This window comes from Pan paniscus, chromosome 7 (genome assembly GCF_029289425.2).
Source record: "Pan paniscus chromosome 7, NHGRI_mPanPan1-v2.0_pri, whole genome shotgun sequence".
Taxonomy (NCBI): Eukaryota; Metazoa; Chordata; class Mammalia; order Primates; family Hominidae; genus Pan; species Pan paniscus.
This window is the reverse complement of record NC_073256.2, coordinates 108,469,902-108,482,145: the sequence shown is the minus strand read 5'-3', so window position 1 is coordinate 108,482,145 and position 12,244 is coordinate 108,469,902. Positions and strand designations below refer to the sequence as shown.

General features: G+C 38.2%; 1 protein-coding gene across 3 annotated transcripts in view; it reads right to left on the bottom strand.

Moving 5' to 3' along the window:
• LRRC69 (leucine rich repeat containing 69) overlaps positions 1 to 9,187 on the bottom strand; it is a 115,728-nt gene extending 106,541 nt beyond the window's left edge. The window contains exons 1-2 of one of the 3 annotated variants that reach the window (XM_003821138.4): positions 9,165 to 9,187; positions 8,568 to 8,753 (exon numbers count right to left, since the gene is read on the bottom strand). In XM_003821138.4, the coding sequence (XP_003821186.1) occupies positions 8,568 to 8,750 (183 nt within the window). In that variant the 5' untranslated portion in view covers positions 8,751 to 8,753; positions 9,165 to 9,187. Of the gene's footprint in view, positions 1 to 8,567; positions 8,798 to 9,164 lie in introns of those variants that run through there. The other 2 variants (XM_055116721.2, XM_063606851.1) reach the window with 2 other exon arrangements.
• Positions 9,188 to 12,244: the final 3,057 nt, after the last annotated feature.

Genomic DNA, 12,244 nt, shown 5'->3' with positions numbered 1-12,244 from the left:
CTAATTTTTTGTATTTTTAATAGAGACGGGGTTTCACCATCTTGGCCAGGCTGGTCTTGAACTTCTGACCTCATGATCCACCCACCTTGGCCTCCCAAAGTGCTGGGATTACAGGCATGAGCCACTGTGCCTGGCCCATAATCTCATTTTTTATGACTGCATAGTATTTCATGGTATATATGTACCACATTTTCTTTATCCAGCATATCACTGATGGGCATTTATGTTGATTCCATGATTCACATGTATATTTTACCTCTACTATTAAATTGGAAATTTTCCAATGACAGGGTCTCTGTGTGAATCATCTAGCATTCAAAGAACAATATCTGGAATATAATAGTTGCTCAATAAATATTAGTTGAATGATGCCTGCTTAGATCATCTCTATAAAGACTCAAACTATGGAATAGTCATTATGGCTCCACATCAGTTTTTATTTTCAAAATCAAGTATCTTTTGAGCTTAATCTGTTCTAATTTGCCCAGCTTTATTTATTTCCTTCTAATGAGCTGCATGCTTTCTTTATTCTAGCCTGCTCATTCTCACTAGCCCCTGTATTCAGTTCAATGTAGTGCATATCATATGTAGGCCTAGAACTTGGACCAGACAGCCTCTCTTAATATTTAATTATTCCATGCTTGTAGCTATTAATTATCACTAGAAAACTCTATGCTACTTATTATATATTTTAATTACTTGGTTTTGACTAACTTAGATAAACTCCCCCACTCCCCGGCCTTTTATTTGAGACAGAGTTTTGCTCTTATTACCCAGGCTGGTGTGCAATGGCATGATCTCGGCTCACTGCAACCTCCACCTCCCAGGTTCAAGTGATTCTCTTGCCTCAGCCTCCCAAGTAGCTGGGATTACAGGCATGCACCACCACACCCAGCTGATTTTGTATTTTTAGTAGAGACGGGGTTTCACCATGTTGGTCAGGCTGGTCTCAGACTTCTGACCTCAGGTGATCCCCACCACCTCAGCCTCCCAAAGTGCTTGGATTACAGGCGTGAGCCACTGCACCTGGCCAGATAAAACCTTTTTAAGTATTAAAAAAATTCTCAAATGTCAATCTTTATCTGGAAGACTGTCTTCCTAAACTAAATCATGGTTATACCATTTTGGAATAAACTATTTGATTATTTGCCTATAAGATGTATAAATATGTTTGAACTACTTAACTTCCTTAAGAAGAGTGAATATTCACATTTACTATAATCAAATAGTATATAATATACGTGTCAGGTTCTGTAAACTATTTTGTAAAGGTAATCGAATCAAATTAATGAGGGAATAATAACTGGATTTTACATTTTTGAATTAGCATATGTACGGCCAACGTATGGAAGGAGGTTCAATTTATGGTTCAATCTGCTAATTCTTATCAACGCCTTTTTTTAAAGAAATCTGTGGCATCCTTAAAACCGCTGTTTAATACAACTGCCAAACTGCTTCTGAGTCCAGCTCTTCCTGAAGGAATTTATTTATATGAATAACTGCCAATTTCAAAGCTACTATTTAATTTTGCAGTAACTTCCTAACAAAGTCATATTTCTCAAAACGATTATAATTTCACTAGAAATTGAGGGGAAGTTTCCATGGGCCAGCATGTTATCTCATCTCTAGATATTTCATGGAGATCCCAAAACTTCTTACTGCTGGCCCCTTAAATCCCAAAGTTAAGCTCAATGTCAAGAAATATAAGAAGGATTCTCTACTGGCATTAACATAAAAAGATTATCAAGCCATTGCCTTTTAATATCCCATCAAAAGCTTCATAAGGAAAGAATAAGAAGGAAGGACAAGAGTTTCAAATTATTAGAATTCAATTAAAATGTAAAATTTTAACATTCAATTAAAATGACATTCAATTAAAATGTAAAATCTTAAGTGTTTGGAAGTTTGAATGAAGGTTCGGCTAAAATTTTCTATGTAAACAATATGGATAAGGCATCCTATATTAGGTAGATAACAGTGATGGCAACTTTAGGAGCTAAGAATGACGAGGCCCACTTTTCAGATGAGTCAAGGCAGGTCTACAGATAGAGTGTATCAGTTGTTCCACATCACTAGTGAAGGAAAGAAGAGGGCTGCGTCTTTTCTAGACACCTGCCAGCAGAGAGAGAAGCTGCATTTCCAGCAGGGGTTCAAGAGACCTTAATATACGCCTTGGCATGAAAGCAGAGGCAAAGGAGACATGAACGGTTCCTGGAGAGAAGGTACTCACTATGTGCCCTTGTACCAGGACAGGACACAACAAAACAGGATAATGAATCCCTGTTTTGATAGCCAGGCTTAGGAAATAGGAGGCATTACCTAATTGATGGAGAAAGAAGAGATTTTCAGTGGATGGAACAGGAGAAGAGACAGGCTTGATGCTGTCAAACACTATAAATGACATGGATCTTCTCTGTTCTGCTTGGGTTAGAAAGTGAGACCAGAATGCCCAAGGAGGAAGAGTTACGGGAAGTCTCTGCTCATGGTCATTCCTTTCCTCTTCCTCTGCATAATTTGTTCTTTATCAGGGATGTCCAATTCTTTGGCTTCCCTGGGCCACATTGGAAGAAGAATTATCTTGGGCCACACATGAAATACACTAATACTAATGATAGCTGATGAGCTTAAAAATAAATAAATAAATAACAAAAACATCTCATAATATTTCAGAAACATTTATGAATTTAGAAACATTTATGAATTTGAGTTGGGCCACATTCAAAGCCGTCCTGGGCCGCCTGTGGCCCGCGGGCCACGGGTTGGACAAGCTTACTTTAGATCTTAACTCAGTTGCACGTTTTCACAATCACCTTCTCTGACTTCTCTGACTAGAGACTCTCATAGCACAAGACTTGTCTGACTGGAGACTCATAGTACAACACAATTCTCCTTTACAGCACTTTTCACAATTCTCCTACATCACAAGTGTAATATTTCACAATTGTAATAATACACTTATTTGTATGTTTCGTTAACTTTCCCCACTAAACCTATTAGGGACATATGAAAGATTTTGTTCCTTTTTGTACTGCTGCCACCTAGGAGAGTGCCTACTCCACTGCAGACACACGTAACTAGTTGTTTAATGTATGAATGAATGAAGTTGATTGGGTTAAAGGGTCATTAAGGACAGCAAAAGTATGAAAAGGAGAGATTAAGGACACAATTAGTAAGTTTATAAACTACTCAAATCTGGTTAGAGTTGGTCTTATTTACTGTCAATTGTTTATGGCCAAATAAAAAGCTATGGCAGACCATATCTTTGTCCTGGTCAGCTGCACATGTGAGCAGCTTAAGGGGAACTTTGCCACACTGCCATTGGACTTTATGATACATGTCAACAATGCTGCACACAATTAGAGATGATGGCTATTTGTTTTACCTGTGAGGAACCTTTGTTCCTACGTGTGTTTGGTTAGGCAGGACTTTGAAAATTACTTCCATTTCACTCATGTTGACATTATATGAGTTAGTAAGTAAAAAGCAATAGGGACGAGACAAGATCTTTGTCCTTAAAATTCATAAAGTGCTTCTCTGAAAATTGTTGACATCCCCATATTTCAAGAGCCACAGTCCAAATGCATTCACCATAAATTATAGGACATTAGCCCATTTTTGTCATTGTCATTAGAAGTGACTGAAATTTTCCAGAGCTTCACTAGTTAAATTAGCAAAGAAAAATGGAAGTAGGATCTAAAGTATGTTATTTACTAAAGAACCCCTACCCCCTCATTTTATCATTGTTGCTAGTCATATCATAATGGTAACACTAATCATAATAGCTAAAATGTATTTAAAGCTTCTACATGCCAGCCATGGAGCTTTAAATATATAAACATTTAATTTAATCACCAAACATGAAGGCAGGGACCACACTTTGTACACATCTATATCCTTGGGAACAGCATAGATGCAAGAAAATGAATGGTAAATATTTGTTAAAAGAATCACTATGGGCCGGGCGTGGTAGCTCATGCCTGTAATCCCAGCACTCTGGGAGGCCAAGTGGGCAGATCATCTGAGGTCAGGAGTTCAAGACCAGCCTGGCTAACATGGCGAAACCCCGTCTCTACTAAAAATACAAAAAAAATTAGCCAGGCATGGTGGCAGGTGCCTGTAATCCCAGCTACTCAGGAGGCTGAGGAAGGAGAATCACTTGAACCTGGGAGGCGGAGGTTGCCGTGAGCCGAGATCACACCACTGCACTCCAGCCTGGGTGACAGAGCAAGACTCTGTCTCAAAAATAATAATAATAACAATAATAATAATAATAATAATAATAATAATACAAGAATCACTATGGGCTAGGTGGGGTGGCTCACACATGTAATCCCAGCACTTTGGGAGGCTGAGGTGGGAGGATTGCTTGAAGCCAGGAGTTCAAGACCAGCCTGGGCAACAAAGTGAGACCCGGTCTCCAAACAAAAAAAAAAATTTTTTTTAATTAGCCAGGGGTAGTGGCACACGCCTGTAGCCCCAACTACTTGGGAAGCTGAAGTAGGAGGATCACTTGAGCACAGGAGTTCGAGGCTGCAGTGAGCTATGATCACAACAGTACACTCCAGCGTGGGTGACAGAGCAGGACCCGTCTCTTAAAAGAAAAAAAATATGCAAACAAATGGGAGGAGGGGACAATGCATGTAGTGTTCAAAGCAGCCGTCTTTAGGCAACTCAGTTTTTAAGAACTATAAATTGAACACCATACCCTGATAAATTTCACACTAAATATATAGAATAATAACACAATAGAGCTGAAAGCAACCTCCAAGGAGACCTCATTTTATATTTACTGGTTGAGTGACCTTTGACAAATGATTTAACCTCTTCCTGAACCATAAATTTTATTAACAGTATGAGGGTAATAACTTCCTTGCAAGTTGTAGAAAATGATGAGCTCCTGATACTATGCTTGGCTCCCAGTGAATGGTTGATGTTGTTATTCTATTAGCATTTTATGAGTAAAGAAATTTAAAAGTAGTGTTTTTGTTTTAGGAACTTAAAAAAAAATCATGACTATGTTAATACCTTGCATTCTGTGGGAAATATGACCAAAAAATCAGTATATTGGGGCAAACTGGACTTCGTATGATGATAAAAGGCTACTTCAAAAGATAAACACTGTAGACATAAAACAAAATGAAACAAAAGTCATAGGTAGATGGGTAACTTTAAACATTATTGATAAAGGGTATGACTATAGCCACATAAGAAAGAGTTCAAATTAACTTTAAAAGTACACGGGAATTTTAGAGAAAACTGTTAGAATAAGAATTATAATCACTGAATTTTGACATACACATCACCAAGCTATAAAGCCCACAAGACACTCTGTGGCATCAGTCAGGTCAGCTGAATGTCACAATACACCCTGCCCCTTCTCTCTGCTTTATTTTTCCCCTTAACACTAATCACCGCCTCACGCCCTATTTTGCTTATTTGTTTCTTACATCACTCCTGACTAAAACATAAACTCTATGAGGGCAGAGATTTCCACCTGTTTTGCTCATCACTGAATCACCAGTTCTGAGTGCCTGAGACACAGATGGTCCTCATTGCTTATTTGTGGATTAAATAAATGAAGGCAGAAATTGAGGCCCAAAGAAACTAAGTGCCTTGTATATAGCTGGTAACTGCTGAACCAGTTAAGTTGTGCCAGCACTTCTAAACTCTCCTTTTCAATTCTCTAAGCTGTCTCTTTCTTTGAAACCTTCATCTGCCTTTCCTTTTTTTTTTTTTTTTTTTTTGAGACAGAATCACTCTGCAGCCCAGGCTGGAGTGCAGTGGCGCAATCTCAGCTCACTGCAGCCTCCCACATTCCGGGCTCAGGCAATCCTCTGGGACCAGAGGCACGTGCCACTGTGCCTGGCTAATTTTTAATTTTTATTTTTTTGTAGAGATGAGGTCTCACTATGTTGCCCAGGCCAGTTTCAAACTACTGAGCCCAATCAATCTGCCCACCTTGGCCTCCCATACTGCTGGGATTACAGGTGTGAGCCACTGCACCGGGCCATCTGCCCTTTACTACCAACTGTGAGACGGATGGAGCTGTATATCTGAACTCTATGATAATCTACAACCATTCTTTGAGGGTTTCTAGCACATTTTATCTAGCATGCTTCTAGAACTCCCATTACATAGGGAAAATTGTTGTTTTTTTTCCAAAATTCCACAATTTCTCCAAGACCCTATATAAGAAAAACTACTAGCTCATGAACAGCTAAACATAATACCATTGGCCTGAATCTGACTTTTAAAGTACTTTAAAGACAGAATAGACTATAAGCAGCCTAGTTGCAAATCAGTTGAATTCTTAATGGTGTAATTTCTTCTTTAAAAGTAAGCACTGGGCTGAGACAGCTCCCTGGTGAAGGAACTAAGAGTGAACAAACAGAAGTCAACACGTAGGTTACCCCTAAATAGAAGAATGAGAGGGCAAGTAATAAAGGGAGCCACAAGAAGAAGACAATGTAATGATAATCAGACTCTTGGGGCTTTTTTCTATGGAAATATATCTTGGAATGTGTAACTTTTTACTAGACAACTATTAACCAGGTGTGAGACAAGAATACAGACATTTTCAGATATGCAAGGGATCAAACAATTTAACTACCACATACCCAGACTAGGATGATTTCTCGAGACTCCTGAAAAACTAAGAGAGCAAGCCAAGAAAGGAAAATACAGGATACAGGAAACAGTGGGTCCAATTTAAGAGAGCAACAAAGGGAATGTCCTTGGCTGACAGTATCTAGCAAACCTAGATAGCAGTCAACTTAGAGTGGGGCAGAGGATGGAGGGTCTTAGAGGGAAGTCTCTCAAGGAAAAGTACATTTGACAGAAAAAAAAAATACAGTTTGAAATAAAATGAGGCTGCCATAAAGCTAAGGCACAAGAACAAAGGAAAGGTTATTAGAAACTCCAAGGGAACAAAAATGGCATATAAGAAAGAAAATATAATCATAAATTAATTGACTCCATGTGAATATTTATTTATTAGTAATATATATTTTTAGAAGTTTAGAGTTACCCAAGACACAAAACAAATATTTAATTATGGTTATAACTGAATAGGATATAAAAGCCGTAAGTCTTATAAAAGTAAAAACTTCAGAGTTTGTGACGGGGGAGAGGAAAGGACAGCTGAAGGTGGATTACAGAGGCTGACACTGTCATCTTACGAAGTGGGGAGTCAAAAGAGACTGCAGTTGATGAAGGAAGAAATAAAGGTGTAGTAACATTACATGTAAAAGATACCTGCAGACCTAATCCCCTGATTCCAGATGTGGACCAATATACAATAGATACATTAATATAACTGTATCTAGAAGATGAAGAAAAATGATGCCAAAAATAGACAAATCAATAAAATAGATGAGTTAAAAGTGGTTATATATGGAGATCGGGATTGAGGATGAGGGGAAGTGGGATAGAAGATAGCTTCTTGCTATAAGCTTTTTGTAATATTTAATTCTCTGTAACCAATGGTTAGTATTACTTTAATGGAAATAAATTCAAATAGAGGGAGAGAATAGGTTCATGACTCAGTCAAGTCCCAAATTCTTTTGCAAAGAAACTCCTCTTTCCTATTAAAAAATTCCAAGTCCTTGTTGTCTTGTAACTACAAGTGTACCTTCTGCAATTACTAATGAAGGGGGACTTTGTAAAAGTTACCCTATTTCTTATAAAGATACAACTACAGATTACAAACTCAATTTCTTAAACCTAAAAGGAAATGAGGTAGGGTGAAAGTAAGAAAATACAGATTTATTTTTTGGAACTGTAAACTCAAAATTAATGAGCTATAACGCCTTAGCTGCTTCTAGGTTCTTCCTGTGCTGATGACAATTCAGCAGTGAACAAAAAGAAAATTACAAAGTTAATATCCCTTGCCTTCTCTCAACCTCAAGATTTTTGGCAGCTAGAGTTTCACATTGTTAGGCAGAAAGGTTTAACACAAGCATCTGGGATTCATTCATGTCAACTATTGCTCTTTAAAAAAGAGTATTTTTTATTTAAAATATTAACCTTCCTTTAAAGACTATTTCAGGAGAAATAAATGTCCCCTCCTTCCTATTCCCTGCCAACATTCCATTTCAAAGTTTCAGCCTGCCCTAGGAAATTGAAAAGGAACTCCCTTGCTACATCCTAAATGTCTCTTCATTCTAAATGCAAAAGCTTCAGGACAGTCCCCAGGGTGAACAGCATCTCCTGGATCCTCAAAACTACTTCCAGATGTAAGCCCCCCAAGACAGATGACCAGATCCAGGTTTCCAACCCCTTTGCAGATGACAGCCTCTAGAAAGATAAGTGTGGCAGAGACCTAGTCCCCTGACTCCAGATGTGGGCCAAAGAGCACATGAATAAATTGAAACATCTCTCCCTACCACATGGAATTCCCTAAGGGAGAAAGCCTTCTGATGCCTCTCCAGCAACACTCCACATTAAGTCTCCAGACACCTAAGTCTCCATAGATCAAAGTGTTATTGTTCTGTCTCTTACCCCTTTTTCCTCTCTTCCTGTTTTCCATCTTTAATACCAAACCACAACAGCAAAACACTGTTCCTCACCTGGGTCAAGTTGCATAACTCTGGACACACTTTGGGGATTAGGTTATTCTGAAGGACTAGAGTCTTCAGGCCAGGCAGTTTTCCTAATGCTGAGGGCATCTTTGTCATCTTCTTCCCATTCAAAGTAAGGATCTTCGTATTTTTACCACCACTCAATGCTTTTATTAACAATCTCTCAGTCATGATCTTGGAAAAGAAGTAGAAAACAAGGTAACCATTAGAGTTCTTTATTATACAGCTTTAGAACCTCTAATTACAGAATTGGTGTGTCATAGTAACAAGAACATTCTGAGATCCACCATGTTGAAGGGGGGAAGCATTAGATTATTTTCCTATGTGAAAGATATGAAGGGAAAGTAGATGGTCCAGGTTTTGGGCAGGAAATGTATACTGTAAGCCTAAAATAGCTTATGCTTGCGATGTTAAAGTTATCAGAGATTAATGAGGACACAGAAGTGAACTTCTAGGAGCTCCCACTAGTCTAAGATGGAAAATATTAAGGATCAGAAAGAAATAATCCAGAGTAGACTGAAACATATCAAAACACATTAAAATCTGAGTTCATAATGGCATTTTTTAAAAAGAAACATTACTCACCCTGGGAATTACTAGCGCACCAACTCAGTCTGAAAATTGATAAAGGAAAAAATATAAGCATTTATTCTGCTTTTCCGGTACAAACGGCACTTAAATATAACTTAATAGTTAATAAAGTTCTTATTCACAAGAATTGAAACTAATAAATGAGAAAGAAAAAATAACTAGAATAATCACAATTTTTGCAAATTCTAATAAAATAATGGAGCTATGAAAAAATCATAATTGGAGACTGAAAGTATTAGATGAAAGGTTGATGAGGAACTTTATAATCAAGTGATCAGGTTAATAACCCACTAATCATTTTAGCATCAATAAAATTGAGACAATCACATTATAAGCCTTATGAAGTAATGAATTAAAAAGTACACAGCAGCACCACCTATGAAATGTTCCTGTCCAAAAATTAAATCTGAATCTAATCATGGCTTCAAGATCTAACTACCATTTACAAAAAAACAGAACTAGAGAATAAGTTAAGTTCATTATAGGGAAACAGTCAAATCTATAACATGGAAGATTCTACAGGACTGGTCCCTGGTCCAATGTCACAAGGTTTCACCAACAAATGAAAGACATTAATAAAAAGGAGGGAAAACTGTTACGATGTAACTGAAACTTAGGGCAAATAACAGCTAAATGCAATGCCTGGACTGTATTTGAATCCTCAGCTGAATACAAACATCTCAGGGAAATTTGTTCATGGGCTATTAGATGAGAGAAATTAATTCTGTTACATGTGAAAATGGTATGGTGGTAGTATTTATTTTAAATGTGCTTAACATTCAGAAATGCATACTGAAATTTTCAAGTGAAATAAAATGATATCTTGAGTTTTCTTTAAAATAATCTAGGGGGGAAAGTGGGTGGAAGAAACTGATCAAACAAGATTGACAAAATGTTGATAATTATTAATGCTGAGTAATAGACACATAGGGGTTTGTATTAGTCCATTCTCGCACTGCTATAAAGAAATACCTGAGACTAGGTAATTTATAAAGAAAAGAGGTTTAATTGGCTCACAGTTCTGCAGGCTATACAGGAAGCATGGTGCTGGCATCTGCTCAGCTTCTGGGGAGCCCTAAGGAAGCCTACAATAATGGTGCAAGGCAAAGGGAGAGCCAGCACTTCACATGGCCAGAGCTGGAGGAAGACAGGAAGGAGGTGCTACACACATAAACAACCAGATCTCAGGATAACTCACTCACTCACTAGCAGGAAAACAGCACTGAGGGGATGCTAATGCATTCATGAGAACTCCACCCCCAGGATCTAATCACCTCCCACCAGGCCCAGTCTCCAACACTGGGGATTATAATTGAACATGAGATTTTGGAGGGAACACAAATACAAACCATATCAGCATTCATTACATTAGTCTTGTTATTTTTGCGTATGTTTAAAAATTTCCAAATAAAAGATTAAAACGGTGACAAAAAGGAGAGGGAGGGGAGCTGTGGCCAGTAACATTTGATTATCACAATCCCATTAGCACCCAGATAGGATGAGTCTTAGAGGCATTAGGATTACACATGTATGTGACACACTTAGATGTAGGTTTCCAAAAACTTGAACATTATAAAATACATTCTGCACTGAAAGTGATCTGAACAGAAATCAATCCTTCCTTTGGCATTCAGAAATCACTTTATTTATTTATTCAACAAATATTTACTGACCACCTACTACATAGTCAACACTGTTGCAGGAGTGAATGAAAAAGATAAAAATTTCTGTTCTCAAGGAAATTCCATTCTAGTAGGGGAAGAAAAGCAATCAGATAAGTAAATCTACTATGTTAGATGGTGATTTGATGCCAAGGGGGAAAATCTAAGCAGAAAAGAGAAATAGGGAGTGTGGGAAATGAGAAGTTTACAATTTTAAATAGGATGACCAGGAAAGGCCTCACTGAGAGAATGCTATTAGAGACAAGACCTCTTCCAGTAGGAGAGTAAAATCAAGTGCCAGAATTCTAAAAAAGGATCATTAAATTTTTAAAGGGATTATAATGAATATCAATATCATAACAGTAAATCAAGAGATGCTAATAGTGACTTTCAGTTGCTAGAAAGCTAATTTTTCAGCTTCTTAATCACTGCTGTTTGCCTTCCCTCTTCCAAACCTATGCTTCGTCTTCTTTACTTTGATATTATTTGTTTCCTAAGAATAATAAAGCTGTTACTATCAAAACAAACTGATCACAAGGCTTTGTTTAAAAAAAAAATCCATAACAATCACCACCTCTTAAGTAAATATTGGGTGACTAGCATCCCAGATGACACTGTCCAAACCCTGGAAATTTGTTACTGCTTTAAGTAGGTAAACAAACCAATACAATCTGATACTGCTTTCTGTTAATCTGCTGAACCTAGAAAACCTGGTTAACATTCTTGAGTCTTTCTTCTCCCTTACTTCCAATATACAATCAATCCTATTCATACTGTCTGTTCCAGTTATCTATCACTGGGAAACAAACCACCACACATCTTAATGGCCTAAAACATTTATTTTACTGACAAATCTTTTTTTTTTTTGAGACGGAGTCTCACTCTGTCACCCAGGCTGGAGTGCAGTCGTGCGATCTTGGCTCACTGCAAACTCTGCCTCCCAGGTTCATGTCATTCTCCCGCCTCAGCCTCCCAAGTAGCTGGGACTACAGGCACCCACCACCACACCCAGCTGATTTTTTGTATTTTTAGGAGATGGGGTTTCACTGTGCTAGCCAGGATGGTCTCAATCTCCTGACCTCGTGATGCGCCTGCCTCGGCCTCTCAAAGTGCTGGGATTACAGGTGTGAGCCACCACACCCGGCCTTTATTGACAAATCTTAATCTGGGCAGGGCTTGCCTATAGTTCTCTTAGTGACAGCTATAGCAGCTCAAAGTCTGCAGCAGAAACCATCTAAAGGTTCACTAATCCACATCTGGTGGTAGATACTTCTTGTTGGCTAGGGCCTCAGGGTGGTCAGCCTCTACATGTAGCCTCTCCAATGTGGCTTGGACTCCCTCCCAACATGGTGGCTTGGTCTGAAGGTTGAGCATCCCAAGAGAGAAAGTGGAGTGGAAGCTGTATTACTTTCA